Raw genomic sequence first — 24,397 nt, 5'->3', positions numbered from 1 at the left:
AGAAAATGTGGCAAGTCTAGATTTCCTCGGTCATACAGACCCTGAAGCAAATATATCCGAGAAAGCTACGCAAGTCTAGAAAATGTGGCAAGTCTAGATTTCCTCAGCGTCTGAAAATGAAGAAAGTCTCAGGGCTCCTTTTCATTATATTATATTTTTTTTAACTATGAACTTTTTTCAGTAAAATATGTTCATTTCAGAGACTAGTTGTTAGTCTAATGTTCCCCAAGCTCTAAGCATTACAGGAAACACAGTTAAATCCAAATCCTGGCACAGAATGTAGAATACAAGGGAACACAATAGTATAAACATATTTGACCAACATCTGTACACAGTTATGTTTCCAATGAAACTATAGTGTACAGTAAGAGTGTTGTAGGCTTGTGCCTTGCCTGCAAAAACTGGGAGTCAAGTTATGCTGTATCTGAAGTAACTGTCAGATCCATTCCTGTACATATTCTGACAGCCATTCACCGCACCACTTGTATAATATTAACCCATTTATCCTTATGTTTCATTCATGCTGCACCACAATGGAGTAATTTCCCACATTGATTCCTTGGTGTTGTGCTACTGATTAGTTCATATAGAAGCAGGCGAGAAGTGAAGGCAAGAAACGTTATTGCTTCTTAAACTCAACAATGCCAATATTGATCGAGACAATATTGATTGAGAAATCACTTCCATGATACATCGTTGACATTCATTTTACATTGTTCACATTTTTGGATCTGTAAACATTGTATCAACTTTTTTATGAGGCTATCAATTTGATTGGTTGATAACAATACATTCATAGTTTCACAGTGATAAGTGTGTACTCTCTCACATGCAAGCAGTGGCAGCTATGAGGTATTACCCCTTGTCACGGTCGTCAAGTCTATTCACCCCCACAATGGCCATGTATAGTGGAGCCATGCTTCGAGCATTTAATTCCAGAACTTAAGGGCCCCTCATTACCATATCTATGGCTTGACAATAGAAGTGTCCAGTACCTGCTATCTCCAAGGATGTGTTGATTGTGTAGATACCATCTATACCCCACTCTATACAGCTACATTAACAGACAGGGTAGACTGATTGTATGGTAAATATTCACCAGTCTTGAAGCAATGGGTGGAGGTGTATAGGGACATACTCACTAGTGATCGTCTGTGGTTTGTTTGGGAGAGTGCACGCAGGAACATGTTGGACTTCTCTACGAAGAGTGACTTCCACAGATAGCAACCGGATCATATATGATAATCTCTTCCTATATACACTGAGGAGGTGTTCAACAGGTGAGGAAGCTGTCCTTTTGTTTCAGTGTATGATGTGATGATTATTTGTGTTTGTGAGTGAATGTGTACATGGTGAATATACCTGGTTGTCATAACATCAGCAGTTGACAGGTGACATGTTTAGAAGACGGCTTCATGGATTGTCATTATTTTAAAGAGTTGTATATAATGATATAAGTGAGAAACACAGGGGGCACTAAGTGATTTGCTCATGGTTGTGATTAAGTGGATGGCCATTGTTTCCAATGCTGCATGGTTTGCTCAGTTATAATTATCTTGATTTTGTGATTTTCTAAATGATCTTTGTGGTAGGTTTCCCTTCTCCTGAGATGTCATCCAGAACCATTAGTCAGTAATACATATACTTGCTTGTCTACACCTGCTCATAGGATCAGGGTTTTTAGATCAGCTAAATGTTGTAACATACTCTTATTCTTATCCAATGTGTCCCAAGAAATATTCTTGAAAGGTTACAATAGGGCAGATACCAGAGTTGATAAAATCATGAAAGTGTACTAATACTTTCTCATTCCAGTAAAATACTTTCTCTTGTCTGGTGTCATATGATGAACATGGATAAGCACCCATGGCTGCTTCTATTCTGTGTCTATATTTGAAATAGACTGAGGAATCATGTATGTTAAAGTAGATTATTTCAGTAATGTTTGCTTTAGCATGAAACTTTTACATCAGAGAGGTTGTTTCTCTTCAGCACGAATAGAATTTTTCCCCACTTAACATGATAACAAAATGGTTCTTTACTTAAGCACAATAAAAGAATGGTTCTTCCCTTTAGCATGATAACAGAATGGTCTTAAATTTAGCATGATGGTCTTTACTTTAGCATCATAACAGAATGGTTCCTTAATTTAGCATCATAACAGAATGGTTCCTTAATTTAGCATCATAACAGAATGGTTCTTTACCGAAGCATCATAAAAGAATAGTTCTTTACTGAAGCATCATAACAGAATGGTTCCTTAATTTAGCATGATAACAGAATAGTTCTTTACTGAAACATGATAACAGAATGGTTCTTCCCTTTAACATGATAACAAAATAGTTCTTCCCTTTAGCAAGATAACAGAATAGTTCTTCACTTTGGGATAGAAATGAATTTTGTTTTCAGGGGTGCCATTGGGCACCAGACTGATAATTTAGGTGTACCTTTCTGAAAATAAGTGTGCCCATACTTTTTGATGATCCAATTAAACTTAAAACATCACAACAATTAAATCATTTCAATTTACTGTTTAATTTATCAACAAACATCATGTAAAGTTAAGCTTCCTTTGTCCTGGACCCATAAACTGTGTTACCATCCAAAACAGAATTACCTGCTATGCGCTTTGGCATTCAAAATATCCACACCCTTGTTAGGCTGTGAGATGGAGATTGCCACCTATAAACAGTTTGATGCCCGGGTGCAAAAATAGGTTTTGAATCTTTTAGTTGGTCAACTTTATTGTCTTTTCCATTAAATGAATTATGATGTGTATTATTTTCCTATGTTAGTTATGCCACCAGGGCACGTTGAAAATATTTCATCCATATCATTTCACTATTTACTGTTTCACTCTCTATTTCAGTCCTTGTCACTGTAACATAATCAAATGGTTGTTAACTGTAGTATGAGACATGAAGAGGTTCAAGATGTTGTATCCAGTGATGTAACTACATGTATTAACAGTTTATTTGAATTCCCTGCCATACCAGTCAGAGGAGAATAGATAGGTCCCCAATGTCAACTTCATGTCTTAAAGGCTGTCTACTGGTCCCTCAGGGTATTCAACATGTTCTGTGATAGGTATGTTTAAATTCTATATGCTATATGTAACTGTACAGTTCAAAAACCTTGTTATTGAGGAATATATCTTGGGAAATCACTTGCTGTGTTTAACAGTTTTGCCTGTAAATATAATAAATAGTATTGAAATTGTTTACATTGTTGTAACTACGTATACGGTTATGTTTTTGTTTTTGTTTGGAATAGCCAAGAATGTGTAATGTCAAGATTTTCCAGTCTATATTTACACAGAGATGTAAAGATATTAAGTATCAAAATTAGCATTCCAAGATTTCAACGTCATCCTTTTTTAGTAATCATGGTAATTTTAAAGCTCATTTTGGCATTGAGAAGTATGTATTAGAGCTGTTTCAGTCAAAGGATCTCTTAAGAGTGTACTGTAAATTTTGTTGTGCGTCGCATAAATTAAATGTTCAGATACTACGTTTTAAACGTTTGAAAGATCATAACCAACTGTTATGCTCGAAGTGTAATTTAGGATCTGTTGAAGATGGATTTCATTTCCTTCCGTTATGTCCTCATTAGTAGACATGTAGAGAACTGTTTATACCACCATTTTATTATAACAATCCATCCCATGATAAATTTGTCTCATTAATGTCAACAACAAATTTTTTTCTTATAAAGAAGATATCTTTTCCTCAAAAGAAATTTACCATGTTAAGTAGTCTTGCATTGCATATCAATATATCTGTATGATTTTGTATCTTAGCACTATTGGCCATGAGGCCACAAATGCAAAAATAAAGTTGTTACTTGTCACTTATCACATATACAGTTAAAGTGTTCATCAAATGGAACACATGATTCAATAGGCTTGTATTTCTATATTTCCTTCATATTTCTAACATGCTGCAAAATTCTTTGTCATACAGTGTTGACACATACGCGCAACAAGGTTCCTTAGAAATTATCTTCAACTTCAGCGTTTATGGAGCTATGAACATAAAAATCAGTGTGCATACTGTGCAGTAATGTTGAACGCAGCATTAAACCCCCTTTCATCTCACCTCATGAAAGTCTCAAGTTTACAATGGCAAATCAAGTTTCAGCTCATTATCTAATTATACAGCAATAAGTTTACACCACAATCGGGTACACCAGCAGCAGCATTGAGACTCCCCAAAACGGACCCATATGATGGCTGTTTTTCCATGTCTACCTGCTGGGTGCCAGCCAAACATCAATATTTGATATCTCTGATTAATCACTCCCAGCAATTGGGAAACATTGGACTCCAGCCAGTGTTGGCTGGGACTGAGTGGTCCAGGCCAGATTGGCAACACAGAAACTGGGACAGAAGTCTTACTGTAGGATTATCTGGAGTTGATTCTATCAAAATTAGTCTCGGTAGTGAAACAGGAAAAATCAGTTTTCAGAAAATTTATGGGAAATACAGAAATGGACTCCATCAGTTCATCTGTTATATCTTTGCTCTGGAGCATTACACAGAAACTTTGTTTACATACAAGGCATGGTTTATATTTATGCCTTTTCGGAAATTTTGAGTGTTATTTTTTGCATTGGCAAGGCAGCAAGGTAGACTTAAATTTAAATGAGGCTATGGTTTGTTCTTGTAGTGTAATCCATAAACTGTTTGTCCATGGGACCTAGTGTAGACATCAGGTATCAGACAACTATTGGGGTCCCCACAGTGTTGGCTTGTTGTAGGATCACAGGCTGACAGTCACTACACATAACATCAATCACCGGATTGTCTGGCCCAGAGTCAAATATATTTGGGCCACCATGATATAGGAGGAATAATTTTTTGTGATATTGATGGACAGATCTATGTATTGAAAAGGGTGGGGGATATCGGGAAATTGTGTAATAAAAGATTACATGAGATTAGAAGAAGAGTTGTGGACAGGAGTTCCAGGTTGTCTCATACTTACAGGACGAGTGTTCTTATGGTTGGAGAATTATAGAGATGGATCACCCATGATATAGATATAAGGATAGACAGTACTTCACATAAAAAAATGACCTTGGATAAAAGCATTACCTCAGAATATAATTATTAAGCCTTTGAAGAAAACAATATCTTATGTTAATGAAGTACCTTGGGTAAAAACAATACCTTATATCAAAGAAGTACCATGGGTAGAAAACTAATACCTTATGTTAAAGAAGTACCTTTCGTGGAAACAATACCTTATGTTAGCATATTATAAGTACCTTGGATAAGAGCAATACCTTATGTTAAAAAAGTACCTTGTATAAAAACAATACCTTATGTTAATGAAGTACCTTGGGTTCAAACAATACCTTATGTTAAAGAAGTACCTTGTATAAAAACAATATCTTATGTTAAAGAAGTACCTTGTATAAAAACAATACCTTATGTTAAAGAAGTACCTTGAATAAGAGCAATACCTTATGTTAAAGAAGTACCTTGGGTAAAATTAATACCTTATGTTAAAGAAGTACCTTGGATAAAATCAATATCTTATGTTAAAGAAGTACCTTTCGTGGAAACAATACCTTATGTTAACATATTATAAGTACCTTGGATAAGAGCAATACCTTGGATAAGAGCAATACCTTGTGTTAAAGAAGTACCTTTGTATAAAAAACAATACCTTATGTTAAAAAGAACCTTGTATAAAAACAATACCTTATGTTAAAGAAGTACCTTGTACAAAACAATACCTTGTGTTAAAGAAGTACCTTGTATAAAAACAATACCTGATGTTAAAGAAGTACCTTGTATAAAAACAATACCTTATGTTAAAGAAGTACCTTGTATAAAAACAATACCTTATGTTAAAGAAGTACCTTGTATAAAAACAATACCTTATGTTAAAGAAGTACCTTGTATAAAAACAATATCTTATGTTAAAGAAGTACCTTGTATAAAAACAATACCTTATGTTAAAGAAGTACCTTGTATAAAAACAATACCTTATGTTAAAGAAGTACCTTGAATAAGAGCAATACCTTATGTTAAAGAAGTACCTTGGGTAAAATCAATACCTTATGTTAAAGAAGTACCTTGGGTAAAATCAATACCTTATGTTAAAGAAGTACCTTGTATAAAAACAATATCTTATGTTAAAGAAGTACCTTGTATAAAAACAATACCTTATGTTAAAGAAGTACCTTGTATAAAAACAATATCTTATGTTAAAGAAGTACCTTGTATAAAAACAATACCTTATGTTAAAGAAGTACCTTGTATAAAAACAATACCTTTATGTTAAAGAAGTACCTTGTATAAAAACAATATCTTATGTTAAAGAAGTACCTTGTATAAAAACAATATCTTATGTTAAAGAAGTACCTTGTATAAAAACAATATCTTATGTTAAAGAAGTACCTTGTATAAAAACAATACCTTATGTTAAAGAAGTACCTTGTATAAAAACAATATCTTATGTTAAAGAAGTACCTTGTATAAAAACAATACCTTATGTTAAAGAAGTACCTTGTATAAAAACAATACCTTTATGTTAAAGAACCTTACCTTGTATAAAAACAATATCTTATGTTAAAGAAGTACCTTGTATAAAACAATACCTTATGTTAAAGAAGTACCTTGTATAAAAACAATACCTTATGTTAAAGAAGTACCTTGTATAAAAACAATACCTTATGTTAAAGAAGTACCTTGTATAAAAACAATACCTTTATGTTAAAGTAATATGTTGATATATTGATATAAAATGCTGTACAAGATTTGTACACTGTTGTGTTTTTTACACGCAACTGAGTGATGGTCTTCCATCAAATCATGAAGAAGCAAAGGTGTATTATTCAACACAACACAGAAGAAATCAACCAAGAATTTAATCATGTTCTTGAATGTTTGATACCCAAAATTTCTTTCATTGTTCAATAAATCATCCTGTGATTGTATGAGGAGCAAGATCTGGTAACAGACTGCCAGACACTTGCGTGCTGCACATTCTGCTTGGGGCCGGCTGTAATCAGGCAGCACGGTGGTGTGCACTGCATTCAAATGGCTGTTACAGTTGGTGTTGCTCGGCAATGCCTGCATACACTCACACACGATCACACATTCTAAATGACCTCTGTCTAATTACCTGATCACGCCTGAGGACTGACTGATAGATATGGGGCTTGGCCAGACACTGGCTATACTAGGACATACTGCTGGAGTGAAGGTGAGATATCGCTGGCTGGAAATCTGGGATCTGTACGAAGATTTGTGATGTCTTACGAAACAATGTCATAGGCATTTGGTCACATGTTATTGTTTCTGAAAACCAGTGTTATCATATTAGTACAGCAACTGACAACATTCCAGATTTTGCCAGTTCACATGAATGATGTGGTGAATTGATACAGATACTCTATTTAGCTGTTGCAGCCATTCTGAAGATTTAGACTGTAAAGTAGAACCTAGATATGTAGCTAGTGACAAGGTTGGTTATGTTACAACCCCAGGTATGTACCTAGTGACAAGGTTGGTTATGTTACAACCCCAGGTATGTACCTAGTGACAAGGTTGGTTATGTTACAACCCCAGGTATGTACCTAGTGACAAGGTTGGTTATGTTACAACCCCAGATATGTACCTAGTGACAAGGTTGGTTATGTTACAACCCCAGGTATGTACCTAGTGACAAGGTTGGTTATGCTACAACCCCAGGTATGTACCTAGTGACAAGGTTGGTTATGCTACAACCCCAGGTATGTACCTAGTGACAAGGTTGGTTATGTTACAACCCCAGATATGTACCTAGTGACAAGGTTGGTTATGTTACAACCCCAGGCATGTACCTAGTGACAAGGTTGGTTATGTTACAACCCCAGATATGTACCTAGTGACAAGGTTGGTTATGTTACAACCCCAGGCATGTACCTAGTGACAAGGTTGGTTATGCTACAACCCCAGGTATGTACCTAGTGACAAGGTTGGTTATGTTTACAACCCCAGGTATGTACCTAGTGACAAGGTTGGTTATGTTACAACCCCAGGCATGTACCTAGTGACAAGGTTGGTTATGTTACAACCCCAGATATGTACCTAGTGACAAGGTTGGTTATGTTACAACCCCAGGCATGTAGCTAGTGACAAGGTTGGTTATGCTACAACCCCAGGTATGTACCTAGTGACAAGGTTGGTTATGTTACAACCCCAGGTATGTACCTAGTGACAAGGTTGGTTATGTTACAACCCCAGGTATGTACCTAGTGACAAGGTTGGTTATGTTACAACCCCAGATATGTACCTAGTGACAAGGTTGGTTATGTTACAACCCCAGGTATGTACCTAGTGACAAGGTTGGTTATGTTACAACCCCAGGTATGTACCTAGTGACAAGGTTGGTTATGCTACAACCCCAGGTATGTACCTAGTGACAAGGTTGGTTATGTTACAACCCCAGGTATGTACCTAGTGACAAGGTTGGTTATGTTACAACCCCAGGTATGTACCTAGTGACAAGGTTGGTTATGTTACAACCCCAGGTATGTACCTAGTGACAAGGTTGGTTATGCTACAACCCCAGGTATGTACCTAGTGACAAGGTTGGTTATGTTACAACCCCAGATATGTACCTAGTGACAAGGTTGGTTATGTTACAACCCCAGATATGTACCTAGTGACAAGGTTGGTTATGTTACAACCCCAGGTATGTACCTAGTGACAAGGTTGGTTATGTTACAACCCCAGATATGTACCTAGTGACAAGGTTGGTTATGTTACAACCCCAGATATGTACCTAGTGACAAGGTTGGTTATGTTACAACCCCAGGTATGTACCTAGTGACAAGGTTGGTTATGTTACAACCCCAGGTATGTACCTAGTGACAAGGTTGGTTATGTTACAACCCCAGATATGTACCTAGTGACAAGGTTGGTTATGTTACAACCCCAGATATGTACCTAGTGACAAGGTTGGTTATGTTACAACCCCAGGTATGTACCTAGTGACAAGGTTGGTTATGTTACAACCCCAGATATGTACCTAGTGACAAGGTTGGTTATGTTACAACCCCAGGTATGTACCTAGTGACAAGGTTGGTTATGTTACAACCCCAGATATGTACCTAGTGACAAGGTTGGTTATGTTACAACCCCAGGTATGTACCTAGTGACAAGGTTGGTTCTGTTACAACCCCAGGTATGTACCTAGTGACAAGGTTGGTTATGTTACAACCCCAGGTATGTACCTAGTGACAAGGTTGGTTATGTTACAACCCCAGATATGTACCTAGTGACAAGGTTGGTTATGTTACAACCCCAGGTATGTACCTAGTGACAAGGTTGGTTATGTTACAACCCCAGGTATGTACCTAGTGACAAGGTTGGTTCTGTTACAACCCCAGGTATGTAGCTAGTGACAAGGTTGGTTCTGTTACAACCCCAGATATGTACCTAGTGACAAGGTTGGTTATGTTACAACCCCAGGCATGTACCTAGTGACAAGGTTGGTTATGTTACAACCCCAGGTATGTACCTAGTGACATGGTTGGTTATGTTACAACCCCAGGTATGTAGCTAGTGACAAGGTTGGTTATGTTACAACCCCAGATATGTATCTAGTGACAAGGTTGGTTATGTTACAACCCCAGGTATGTAGCTAGTGACATGGTTGGTTATGTTACAACCCCAGGTATGTACCTTGTGACATGGTTGGTTCTGTTACAACCCCAGATATGTACCTAGTGACAAGGTTGGTTATGCTACAAACCCCAGGTATGTACCTAGTGACAAGGTTGGTTCTGTTACAACCCCAGATATGTACCTAGTGACAAGGTTGGTTATGTTACAACCCCAGATATGTACCTAGTGACAAGGTTGGTTCTGTTACAACCCCAGATATGTAGCTAGTGACAAGGTTGGTTATGCTACAACCCCAGGCATGTACCTAGTGACAAGGTTGGTTATGTTACAACCCCAGATATGTACCTAGTGACAAGGTTGGTTATGTTACAACCCCAGGCATGTAGCTAGTGACAAGGTTGGTTCTGTTACAACCCCAGATATGTAGCTAGTGACAAGGTTGGTTCTGTTACAACCCCAGATATGTAGCTAGTGACAAGGTTGGTTATGCTACAACCCCAGGCATGTACCTTGTGACAAGGTTGGTTATGTTACAACCCCAGATATGTAGCTAGTGACAAGGTTGGTTCCTGTTGTTACAACCCCAGATATGTAGCTAGTGACAAGGTTGGTTCTGTTACAACCCCAGATATGTAGCTAGTGACAAGGTTGGTTCTGTTACAACCCCAGATATGTAGCTAGTGACAAGGTTGGTTATGCTACAACCCCAGGCATGTACCTTGTGACAAGGTTGGTTCTGTTACAACCCCAGATATGTAGCTAGTGACAAGGTTGGTTCTGTTACAACCCCAGGCATGTACCTAGTGACAAGGTTGGTTATGTTACAACCCCAGATATGTAGCTAGTGACAAGGTTGGTTCTGTTACAACCCCAGATATGTAGCTAGTGACAAGGTTGGTTCTGTTACAAACCCCAGGTATGTACCTAGTGACAAGGTTGGTTATGCTACAACCCCAGGCATGTACCTAGTGACAAGGTTGGTTATGCTACAACCCCAGATATGTACCTAGTGACAAGGTTGGTTATGTTACAACCCTAGATATGTACCTAGTGACAAGGTTGATTATGTTACAACCCCAGATATATACAGAGATATATAGATTGGTATATACTAAAAAAGTTGCTACATTATCTATACTTTAACATATATTCAGAAGGGAATGTGTGCACTATCATAATGAAATGTAAAGTGACTTGTCCTGATGCAGGTCAGGGTAGTGGCGTGGGTTGTGGCGTGTTTTTTGTTGTTTCCATAGAAACAACGACTTGGTGCCAAATGTGTTTGATGGTTTTGTCCGGAGCATATCTCTTAAAGTTTACATGCTAGGTTCACGAACTTCACACACATGTTAATCATTACCCACTGATGTGCCTTTTGCTATTTTAAAGTTTTTTCAGAATTTGTTTTGTTGTTGTTTCCATGGAAACATGACTTGGTGCAAAAATATGTTTGATGGTTACCTGGCCACAGCATATCATCGAAACTATACATGCTAGGTTCACCAAACTTAATGCACAAGTTAATCAGACATGCCATGAGCTAAAAATAACAATCTTCATCTACGCCCACTTCATTGTGTGCAACAAGTTCAATTGTATGTCAGGTTTCCTTGGAAAACACAAAAAATAATGCTTCCATAAACTATTACTGTAATCAGTACATGGCAAAACTATTATCTAACATGTATATAAAGTTTAGTACAGTCAAGGAGAAAGTCTTGTGAACTGCTGATCCTTGTCACATTATATATATCAATATCTGTCCTTTCCATGTCCCAAAGTGGGAAGCTGGGTTATGTGAGGTGTGCTCACTTCTACACTTATTCTCTCTGTCTTGTCCAAGTCATTCTGACCCAGGGCCATCAATGCATAAGGTTGTGTAGAAGTCATGTAGGGCATCCTTAGGTGGAGCATATTAATACAAAGAACAAAAAGCTATCTCATTTTAAAGGTCTTGCTGAGTTATGTGGAGCCTTATTTTATGTTTTAGTTTTGGAAAATATCAACGTTATGATGACTACAGCCTTAATATGAACGAGATTGGCTATTTGATATGTGTAATACCTAAATTAAATTATGACTTTTGTGTTTATGTTTTTCACAAACATAAATATCTTTATTCTGTGCAAGGGTCATGGACTATATTATACCCAATAATTGTTAGATTTAAGATTAACTGCATTATCGCAAGTGTAGCACCCATACCTTGCACCTAAAGTATGTGGAGTTGCCTCCCTTGAACATGTTATCCAGATTCACCATGAATATAGTTCTAGATTTGTCACTTATACCAATATATGTTTCACCAAAGTGTAGAGCTGCATGACTTGAGGCTCTTCTTCTATGTAGCTTACACTCCATAACATAACCTAAATTATGTTCATAGTTGCTTTCCATACCCGTTTTAATGTAAACAGATCAGTTTCCTGCTCGAGTGGTCATCAACTGGCTGATTTTGAAAGATCCTGTAATGAATGGTTATTTGTAAATGATTTTGACCAAATTTGAAACAGAACTTCCCAGGGCTGCAGATGATGGAATAGGCTATGTTGTTTAGACAGTCTGGTTGTTTTAAAGTGACTTTGAAGTTAAACCATGTCTGTTATTACACAGAGCCTCCCCGATGAGTCTGACGACCACAAAGCGAAAGCTGCCGTACATCCGGGCCCCCTATGACACCAATCAGGAGTACACCGCCATCAGCGTGGGGGGGATGGGGTCCCCCCGTACTCTACAAGCCCTCCCCCAGATTGTGGATGAACAGTATGCGCAGCAGCAAATGCAGATGATGCAAGCCGGCAGTGCAGGTGATGCAGCCGGCACAGGCAGTTCAGAGTGTCCCCACAGAGATTGTGCACTACGACAACGGCCCTTCCCATCAGCATCTGGACATGTTGGCAGAGAGGCTGGCACAGCAGGAGCGCAACACTCAGGGACTGATCGAGCGGGCATTTAAGATAAAGGAAGATGTCATTGAGAGTCTGAACTTTAGTCAGGGAACATGGCAGGATGAGAAGAACTGCTCGGGCACATCTCCAGGAACACATTCGCAACATCACCTCCGTGGTCAACAGGTTAAACCATGACATTGCCGTGAGTATTTGTTGGTGGAGATGTCATTGGGGTGTCCATTAACTGGAAATAGTTTTACTGTCCATAAAACCTTCACATTTAACTACCTGTAGTGTGGGGTGTATGTCGCATATAGGTACCTGCTACAGATGTGAGATCTGCTACAGATGTGACCACCTGTAGTGTAGCGTATGTTGCTACCTACTACATATGTGACCACCTGTGGTGTGGGGTGTATGCTACCTGCTACAGATGTGACCACCTGTATGTGACCACTGACCACCTGTATGGGGTGTATGTAGTTTGTTGCTATCTACAGATGTGACCACCAGATGTGACCACCTGTAGTATGGGGTGTATGTAGTTTGTTGCTATCTACTACAGATGTGACCACCTGTAGTATGGGGTGTATGTAGTGTGTTGCTATCTACTACAGATGTGACCATCTGTAGTATGGGGTGTATGTAGTGTGTTGCTATCTACTACAGATGTGACCACCTGTAGTATGGGGTGTATGTAGTGTGTTGCTATCTACTACAGATGTGACCACCTGTAGTATGGGGTGTATGTGTGTTGCTATCTACTACAGATGTGACCACCTGTAGTATGATGTGAATGCCTGTAGTATGGGGTGTATGTAGTGTGTTGCTATCTACTACAGATGTGACCACCTGTAGTTTGTATCTGGGGTGTATGTAGTGTTGTTGCTATCTACTACAGATGTGACCACCTGTAGTATGGGGTGTATGTAGGTGTGTTAGCTATCTACTACAGATGTGACCACCTGTAGTATGGTTTGGTGTATGTAGTGTCATGTTATCTACTACAGATGTGACCACCTGTAGTATGGGGTGTATGTAGTGTTTGTTGCTATCTACTACAGAGATGTGACCTGACCACCTGTAGTATGGGGTGTATGTAGTTTGTTGCTATCTACTACAGATGTGACCACCTGTAGTATGGGGTGTATGTAGTGTGTTGCTATCTACTACAGATGTGACCACCTGTATGGGGTGTATGTATGTTACATCTACTGATTGTAGTATGGGGTGTATGTATCTATCTACTACAGATGTGACCACCTGTAGTATGGGGTGTATGTAGTTGTTGTTATCTACTACAGATGTGACCACCTGTAGTATGGGGTGTATGTAGTTTGTTGCTATCTACTACAGATGTGACCACCTGTAGTATGGGGTGTATGTAGTGTGTTGCTATCTACTACAGATGTGACCACCTGTAGTATGGGGTGTATGTAGTCTGTTGCTATCTACTACAGATGTGACCACCTGTATGGGGGTGTATGGGGTGTGTACTGTAGTGTAGTATGTTGCTATCTACTACTACAGATGTGACCACCTGTAGTATGGGGTGTATGTATTTAGTGTACAGTTGACCATCTACTAGTATGGGGTGTATGTGCCTATCTACTACAGATGTGACCACCTGTAGTATGATGTGAATGCCTGTAGTATGGGGTGTGTAGTGTGTGCTATCTACTACAGACCACCTGTAGTATGGGGTGTATGCCTGTAGTATGGGGTGTATGTAGTGTGTCGCTATCTGCTACAGATGTTACCACCTGTAGTATGGGGTGTATGTAGTGTATCTACTACAGATGTTAGATCTACTACAGATGTGACCACCTGTAGTATGGAGTGTACAGCTGGTGGAGCTATGTGCTACATGTGTTGCCACCTGTTGTATCGGGTGTACGTCATGTGTGGGTATAAGCTACAAATGTGACCACCTGTAGTATGTAGTGTGTTGCTATCTACTACAGATGTTAGATCTGCTATAGATGTGACCACCTGTAGTATGGGGTGTATGTAGTGTGTTGCTATCTACTACAGATGTGGCCACCTGTTGTATCGGGTGTACGTCAAGTGTGGGTATAAGCTACAAATGTGACCGCCTGTAGTATGGGATGTACAGAGGGTAATCGTGACCTGTCCTATAGCACATCTAAGGGTTATATGTATATGGAGATTATTGAGTCTGTATATACCCCGGTAAAAGCATGTCACTGGCATTGGCAATCAGCCAGAAACTTTGTACAGACCATTCTTGGAACACCCCATATTACACTAAACACTGACAGCTACCTATACAGATATCCTAATGCAGTGACAATAAATCTTGCTGCTTGTTTTACGTCCACAGGTCAACCTGCTTTATGGTAATGCAGCATGTATAGAAGCAGAGAACATGTTGATAACACTATATCCTTGGCTTTCCTCCTACAGACCCTGTACAGTGCCTTACCACAATTACATCCAACACCAAAAAGCCCTGTACAGTGCCCTAACACAACTACAGGCTCTCCAGGCTCTGTCCCCACACCAAACAGACCATGTACAGTGCCCTAACACAACTACAGTCTCTCCAGGCTCTGTCCCCACACCAAACAGACCCTGTACAGTGCCCTAACACAACTACAGTCTCTCCAGGCTCTGTCCCCACACCAAACAGACCCTGTACAGTGCCCTAACACAACTACAGTCTCTCCAGGCTCTGTCCCCTAACACACCTACAGTCTCTCCAGGCTCTGTCCCCACACCAAACAGACTGTACAGTGCCCTAACACACACCCACACCAAACACACCCTGTACAGTGCCCTAACATAACTACAGTCTCTCCAGGCTCTGTCCCCACACCAAACAGACCCTGTACAGGTGTCCCCTAACACAACTACAGTCTCTCCAGGCTCTGTCCCCACACCAAACAGACCCTGTACAGTGCCCTAACACAACTACAGTCTCTCCAGGCTCTGTCCCCACACCAAACAGACCCTGTACAGTGCCCTAACACAACTACAGTCTCTCCAGGCTCTGTCCCCACACCAAACAGACCCTGTACAGTGCCCTAACACAATTAGCCAACTACAGTCTCTCCAGGCTCTGTCCCCACACCAAACAGACCCTGTACAGTGCCCTAACATCTGAAACTACATGTCCTGTGACTTTGAAACACCTCCAGGCTCTGTCCCCACACCAAACAGACCCTGTACAGTGCCCTAACACAACTACAGTCTCTCCAGGCTCTGTCCCCACACCAAACAGACCCTGTACAGTGCCCTAACACAACTACAGTCTCTCCAGGCTCTGTCCCCACACCAAACAGACCCTGTACAGTGCCCAAACACAACTACAGTCACTGCAGGCTCTGTCCCCACACCAAACAGACCCTGTACAGTGCCTGCATGAGACTACATGGTCTATTCATCAACTTGTAATGACTTGTTTTTCCTATTTCAGGTATTAGAGGAGAACATCAAAGCCCGGGACTCTGCAGCGTTGGGGACCAACAATGCTGTCAAGAGTATCGAGATGCATCATGTCACCAGTTTATCAGACCTCCGAGGTCGTATTGTCCGCTGTGATACAGCTATTGCCAAACTCAGCGTGGACATGCGCACATCCTTCGACTCCATCCGTGCTTTGTCAAGTCAGCAGCAGCAGCTGCAAACCGGCCTCATGGAGCGCATGCATGGAATAGAATCTCAGGTCAGTCAGGTGTCTCTACACCAAGATAGCTTCTACACAACACCAGGTGACTATACACCAAGATAGCATCTACACAACACCAGGTGTCTATACACCAAGATAGCATCTACACAACACCAGGTGTCTATACACCAAGATGGCATCTACAAAACACTGTGTTTGATGGACAGTCTCAGGTGAGTCAGGTGTCTATACACCAAGATACCTTCTACACAACACCAGGTGACTATACACCAAGATGGCATCTACAAAACACTGTGTTTGATGGACAGTCTCAGGTGAGTCAGGTGTCTATACACCAAGATAGCATCCACACAACAGGCCTATACACCAAGATAAACTTCTCCACAACAGTCTGACTATACACCAAGATAGCAGTTAGAATTACACTCAAATTTGAGATGGACAGTCTCATGTTGAGTCAGGTGTCTATACACCAAGATCAAACACAGTTGGCAATTTGGGTTTGGTGGATGGCATCTACACAACACCAGGTGTTTGGGCATCTACACATGCAGGTGAGTTATACATTCAAGATAGCATCTACACAACACCAGGTGTCTATACACCAAGATAGCATCTACACAACACCAGGTGACTATACACCAAGATAGCATCTACACAACACTGTGTTAGATGGACAGTCTCAGGTGAGTCAGGTGTCTATACACCAAGATAGCTTCTACACAACACCAGGTGACTATACACCAAGATAGCATCTACACAACACTGTTTCTATTGATGGACAGTCTCAGGTGAGTCAGGTGTCTATACACCAAGATAGCTTCTACACAACACCAGGTGACTATACACCAAGATAGCATCTACACAACACTGTTTGATGGACAGTCTCAGGTGAGTCAGGTGTCTATACACCAAGATTGCTTCTACACAACACCAGGTTACTATACACCAAGATGGCATCTACAAAACACTGTTAGATGGACAGTCTCAGGTGAGTCTGGTGTCTCTACACCAAGATACCTTCTACACAACACCAGGTGACTATACACCAAGACAGCTTCTACATGGCACCAGGGCCCTGTTCCTCAAAGCAATCATAGCGCTATGACAGTCGTACGTCTATGTTAAGGTATGGGAGTTACGATAATCTTAGCGTTACGAACGTGACTCTACACCAACATAGCTTCTACACAACACCATAAAAAAGGAAGGGGAAACAACCCTGTATGCTGGACAGTGACCTTGACCCTTTTCCTCTTACTGCAGTTGGTGTCCATGACGAATGCAATGGAGAAGGTAACAGGCGAGAGTCGGATCAAGTTTCAGCACTTGGAGGGGGACACAAACAATAACCTCTCCATGTTGGACAGTAAAACACGACAAATGATTGAAGACCTGAAGAACACCATCACGACTGTGGCAAGCTCCGCTGAGGCTGAAAGGGAACGCATGGAACAGAGAATAATCAGTCTGATTGAGAAGGCTGGTGGCACACGAGACCTCATGATCGTGAGTTGTTCTTATTATTGGGAGAACACATTTGATAACATTCTATTAATGTTATGTTATATTCTTATGGAACAGCCATGCCTAACCATAGTTCGTGAGTATGTAGTAACTTAGTAAGCTTTGTTATCATCTCCACCATGCACTACAGAGCTAACTTTGCTGATTGGTTGCTCCACAGGAGAAGATCGACAAGAAGATAGATGACAACATGTACATGTTGGAGATTCGCATACAAAAGCTGGAGGAAGCCTTGTTGGAGGATCGCAACCACTACACTGACTTGCAAGCAGTGAGTACACCCAGACACCCTTTACACCACACCAAGACCCTAACACCGTCCCTGTAACCCTACATCAACACCTTCCCTGTAACCCTACACCAACACCTTCCCTGTAAACCGTACACCAACACCATCCCTGTAACCCTACACCAACACCACACCTTCCCAGTAACCCTACACCAACACCTTCCCTGTAACCCTACACCAACACCTTCCCTGTAACCCTACACCAACACCTTCCCTGTAACCCTACACCAACACCACACCTTCCCAGTAACCCTACACCAACACCTTCCCTGTAACCCTACACCAACACCTTACCTGTAACCCTACACCAACACCTTACCTGTAACCTACACAGCACATGCAACACCTTCCCAGTAACCCTACACCAACACCTTCCCCTGTAACCCTACACCAACACCTTCCCTGCAAACCCCTGTAACCCACCAACACCTTCCCTGTAACCCTACACCAACACCTTCCCCCCTACACCAACACCCTTCCCTGTAACCCTACACCAACACCAACACACCTTCCCTGTAACCCTACATCAACACCTTCCCTGTAACCCTACACCAACACCTTCCCTGTAACCCTACACCAACACCTTCCCTGTAACCCTACACCAACACCTTCCCTGTAACCCTACACCAACACCTTCCCTGTAACCCTACACCAACACCTTCCCTGTAACCCTACATCAACACCTTCCCTGTAACCCTACACCAACACCTTCCCTGTAACCCTACACCAACACCTTCCCTGTAACCCTACACCAACACCTTCCCTGTAACCCTACATCAACACCTTCCTTCCCCTAACCCTACACCAACACCTTCCCTGTAACACCTTCCCTGTAACCCTACACCAACACCTTCCCTGTAACCCTACACCAACACCTACACCAACACCTGTAACCCTACACCACACCTTCCCCCTGTAACCCTACACAACAACACCTTCCCTGTAACCCTACACCAACACCTTCCCTGTAACCCTACACCAACACCTTCCCCCTGTAACCCTACACCAACACCTTCCCTGTAACCTACACCAACACCTTTCCCTGTAACCCTACAGTCAAACCTTTCCCTGTAACACCTACACAACACCTTCCTGTAACCCTACACCAACACCTTCCCTGTAACCCTACACCAACACCTTCCCTGTAACCCTACACCAACACCTTCCCTGTAACCCTACACACCAACACCTTCAACCCTGTAACCCTACACCAACACCTTCCCTGTAACCCTACACCAACACCTTCCCTGTAACCCTACACCAACACCTTCCCTGTAACCCTACACCAACACCTTCCCTGTAACCCTACACCAACACCTTCCCTGTAACCCTACATCAACACCTTCCCTGTAACCCTACACCAACACCTTCCCTGTAACCCTACACCAACACCTTCCCTGTAACCCTACACCAACACCTTCCCTGTAACCCTACATCAACACCTTCCCTGTAACCCTACACCAACACCTTCCCTGTAACCCTACATCAACACCTTCCCCCTGTAACCCTACATCAACACCTTCCCTGTAACCCCATCAACACCTTCCCCTGTAACCAACACCTTCCCTGTAACCCTAAACACCTTCCCCCAACACCTTCCCTGTAACCCTACACCAACACCTTCCCTGTAACCCCTCCAACCATAACCTCCCTTTAACACCTGCACAGTCTACCAGAAAGCATACAACCACGCCCATATCCCTACACCAAGATTCCCTTACTGAAACTATTAAAGCTGAAACCATGACACCTTCACCCATACACCTTTAAGCCCCAAACCATGATAACTACCCCTTCCTTTCCATTTTGTGGAAGTTGCGGTGGCTGAGCAGGTTAAGGCGGCTGACTTTGTGTGCTGACGATTAGGTGCCTGACTCTGAGGGTGTGGGTTCGAATCCCAGATTGGACTCAGCCCAACAAAGTACTAGAATCTGTACTTTACTAAGAAAGTGTAATCCCAAATATAACATATGTTACACCTTCTCACCTTTAAACCCCAAGCCATGACACTTAAACCTTACCTCTTTTATACCCGAGCCATTACGCCTACACACAGATTCCCCAAACCTTTTCACCCACACCCACACCAACACCCAGCCTCCTTTAAATTGCAAACTATGATGTTTAAACTTCACATTACACCCCCTCTCTGCCTCAATCCATCACTTTAGACCCCATCTGCATGCCATCTGAAATTTGTTGAATTGCTGTTTTATGAATTGTGGGAAATACATTAATGTACATAATAAATGTAATGATGCTGAAAACATTGTTTGTGCAAAACCAGCCAATGTAACTTCATATTGAAAATATGTAAATATGCTGAGAGTACATAATTTCCTGCAGCACATTGAGAGCAAGCTGTTGGCGCGTATCGAGGCTGACATTCGCCGCCTGAATGAGGAACTCGCCAAATTGAAACGTGAGTGTCGAGAAGGATTTTCCACGGTCCACGAGAGCATCAGCAACATGAAGACTGTGATGGAGGGAAGGCGGAAACTGTTGGAGGACCAGCTGAGGAAGGAGTTGTCACAGATCAGGAAGATGGTGGTGTTGGTGTAGGACATGACGTCACCAAGATACACTTCACTTGTCACTCCAATCTTCCAAGACTGATACTGCATCAGCCACCATGGCCATGATATGATGGTGGTAGTCCCTCCTGAGGAAAACTAGGTGTTGATTCATCAGCTGGAAATGTATACGTTGTTACTATAGATACAGGACAATTTTCAGATATCCCATCTATGTTTGAACTCTTCCAGGAATATCAAAATGCAGCTTTTGCAATTAAATGTAAAACCAACATAGTAACACAATTTCCTGAAGTCCTTTCCATTTATGAACATGACTAACTGCATCTGAAATTGATACTTTGGATACTTGTAAGCAAATTTAAAAACTGAATTTAGTTTTGTCCTCATCTTACCATCATTAACAACCTGATTCATAGCTCAAGCTGTCTGTGCTCTTAATGATTTCAGTTGCAGGAGTTCCCTTGATTGTGATTGTTACACCTCAGTTTGTGTGATGACAATTTCACAAAGGTTTTGTTCTAAATTGATCAGGCTTGGCAGCGGATTGATAACACTATTGACTGTCCTGACCGACCAACTGACTGAACTCTCACTCAGTCAAAGCAGTAGCATGGATGATAATCAAAGGGAGTTAATTTCACACCTTGAAAGTTATTCCCCCTTGACTGCTTCATTTTCAGCAAGTGTTTGACAAAGAGATTTCTTTTAAACTGTGATATTTTTATGCAAGATTACGAAAGACACTTTTCATATATCTTTGTTATTGCATTGTTTATTTATTGAATAGAACAGTATTGTATATGGTTATATCAATAATATATATAAACAGATTTATGATTTATATATGTTGAAATTTTTAATTTCAATGTTCAGTCTATTATTTTATTAACATCATCAAATTGAACATCGTCAGAAGAAATTTGTGATAATGACACTTATTTATAGTTTTAGAGTTTGTCACATGTTTTTAACACTCAAAGTCATCTATTTATTTTCTGCCAAAGTTATATATATTTTAACTCTGATATTTGACCATCCGTCCAGATTCTATGTCCGAAGATTGTTGTACATCAGCCTCAGCTTATGTTGTCTCAAATCATATATATACACACACTTATTCATATGTATTATACAACACATACACCATAGATACAGATTGTTTGTGTCATGTTGGGGAGGACATAGCTTTATCAAAAACACCCTTGATGTATATCATTTAAACAATACTCCTCCTAGAAGTGATTCTATCAATACAACAGTCAGACAAAGTTACACAGGTCTCTAATGGAAATTTTATAAAATCTAAATTTGATACACATAAAATCATGTCCGCCATTTATATTGAAAAGTGATCACAGATTGGAGAAATGTTTGCTGGCTAGTATCTGACAACCAGTAGGGTAGCTCAATGGTTAAAGTGTTTCCCTATATTGCCAAAATTCTGTGTTTTATTCCCAACATGGGTACATGGGTACAATATGTAAAGAAACTCCCACTGACAAACCTTGTGGTATATTGCTTGTATTGTGAATGTACATTTCAGACTTCCACCTTAAGAAGTAAGTGTGATATTATGTCAAACATATCCCATTTCTGAGTCATGTTGACCTAAGTGGGGTGTGAGGGTGTTTGCTGATAATGACCTAGAAGACTGTGTACATTATGAGTCATTACCATTGTAAACTTTCCCAGCCAACAAAATGGGACTCTTTTATTATAAGTTAGATGACACGGGAGAGACAGGGTAGGATTGACTTCCCAGCCTTCCTGTATTTCTTTATCTGCAAACCTTTCAGTGCAACATTCATGTGACAGCAAAAAGTCAACACATCCTGGAAAGTTGCTTTAAGAATTATATGTAGATTTAAAAGTGATAAATGCACTTTTTAGAATAAGGATGTGGTTCAGTGAGTGTTGTTACAGAATCCATAAGAGTATAGCCTCTGATGAAAGATAGCACAGTGTGTTACCAGGGGTGGAAATAACTTTAAAATTGCTAGTGTACTCCCGGTACAGTGGCACATGTAAAGTCACGTGCCCTGATAATTTCTCCACTATACCGACCGTTTTCTCGCTGATTTTTTAAATAAACAACATAATTACCATTGGAAAGTCAACTGGATACCGGTACAGTGTGATATACAAATTTGCTTGCCCGACAGAAAAAAAACACTGGACTCAGACGTCGGGCAATGGGTTATTTCCATCCCTGGTTACAAGTGTAACATGAATGGTGTACCTCTGATGAATGGCCTACATGTAACTGTATCAATCAAAAGATGCTCTATATTAGTGATGGCCTCAGTGTCTTTGCAGTAGTGTTAGTCTTAATTCATGTGTACTTGATAGAGAGTGAGTATATCTATTTCCATATTTACATCAACAGAGAGAATATTGCCATGTGTTGTATGTGTTGTCTCCCTTACACAATATACAAAGTACTGTTTGTTTACAAGTGCTGGGTTCTGTTGTAATTCACAGTCTACAGGATGGGTTGGGGGTGAGATCGACCCCAGGTGCCAGTCTTGTGTTATCCATGTAAGGCCATAACAAAATGATTATTTGTTTCTGGGACATTTGTAGTAGATGAACATTTAGTCCCTGGAATATAGTTATCTTATTACAAATATATCTACAAAATATCATCCAAATGGTCCCCACAACAGTCTTTAATATCAGACAGTCTAGCTTGCCAAATCAATCAATCATTGAGCTGGATACATTTTTAAATTCAGTGTGTTGGGACTGGGCAGAGACTGTGGGATAGAGCAGTTGCCCCATGAGTGTTACTGTAAGAAGGGAGACAACCCCTGATTATCACATCATTTCACAAACATGAATATAATGTGAGACACATTGGTGTTTCTTTGTATTTATTTTGAAAGTATGTAAGAAACCAACATAATACCAGGTGGAATGTCATAATTATGACTAGAATTTTTTATAATTAATATCTTTTCATGACTGAAAAAAAATCTTATCCTGAAACAATATACATGTGAATTATGTGTTTTGAATGTACTGATACACATCTAATGGACTTTGTACCAGTGATGTGGTCGGTGTATGGAGCATCCACTTGTCCACTAAGCCAATAAATGATACCATTGTCACAAGTTGTTGGCTGTACTTTTGTTGGATGTCTGTACAGAGACAGAATCAAGGGTAGAATAGGTTTTCAGCAACCCATGCTTGTTGTAAGAGGCGACTAACGGGACTGGGTGGTCAGGCTCGCTGACTTGGTTGTCACATGTCATCGGTTCCCTATGGCGCAGATCGATGCTCATGCTGTTGATCACTGGATTGTCTAGTCCAGACTCTATTATTTACAGACAACCGCCATATAGCTGGAATATTGCTGAGTGCTCGTAAAACTAAACTCACTCACTCACTACAGAACCAGAGTGAGTGAGTGACTATTGATTTACTGTTATATCAGGTCCTGTATTGAAAGAAAGCCCTACATGTTAGTGATGGAGGTAACCCTACATGAGCACAGGTATAGTTCTGCCAGTGGGTTCGAACTGCCACTAGTAAAGGACGTGTCATAATAATGAGTTAAGATTTTAAGTCACATCGGCAATATTTCAGCCATATCGTGACTAAATCATATCACAGATTTATAATAACATGTCATACTGTTTTGAGAATATTAATACCCTGCAGTTAACAATGACAACTGTACCTGCATAGAATAATTTGTTCTGAATTTTGATTAAATCAAATATAGATAGCAGGGTGTTGGGTCATCCTATAGATGACATCCTTACCATGTCAATTTGCAGATGATGGATAACTCTTTGGTTATGTCGACAAGGCAGGTTGCCTTCGGATGAGAAGATCGTGGTTCGAATCCCAGTACACATATTATGGCCG

At 40.5% G+C, this 24,397-nt stretch overlaps 1 protein-coding gene across 1 annotated transcript; it reads left to right on the top strand.

The window, feature by feature from the left end:
- Positions 1-913: 913 nt before the first annotated feature.
- Positions 914-22,606, top strand: LOC124253389 (protein FAM81A-like). Its single transcript, XM_046687138.1, is given in 7 exon segments — positions 914-1,280; positions 12,239-12,645; positions 12,647-12,718; positions 15,956-16,204; positions 17,435-17,677; positions 17,856-17,966; positions 20,331-22,606. Coding segments are annotated over 6 exon segments (1,101 nt in total). The 5' UTR covers positions 914-1,280; positions 12,239-12,435; the 3' UTR covers positions 20,547-22,606.
- The last annotated feature ends 1,791 nt before the right edge of the window (positions 22,607-24,397 follow it).

The sequence above is a fragment of the Haliotis rubra genome, unplaced genomic scaffold, assembly GCF_003918875.1.
Source record: "Haliotis rubra isolate DU_JTF1 unplaced genomic scaffold, ASM391887v1 Scf54, whole genome shotgun sequence".
Lineage (NCBI taxonomy): Eukaryota > Metazoa > Mollusca > Gastropoda > Lepetellida > Haliotidae > Haliotis > Haliotis rubra.
This window is presented reverse-complemented; position numbering and strand designations above follow the sequence as displayed.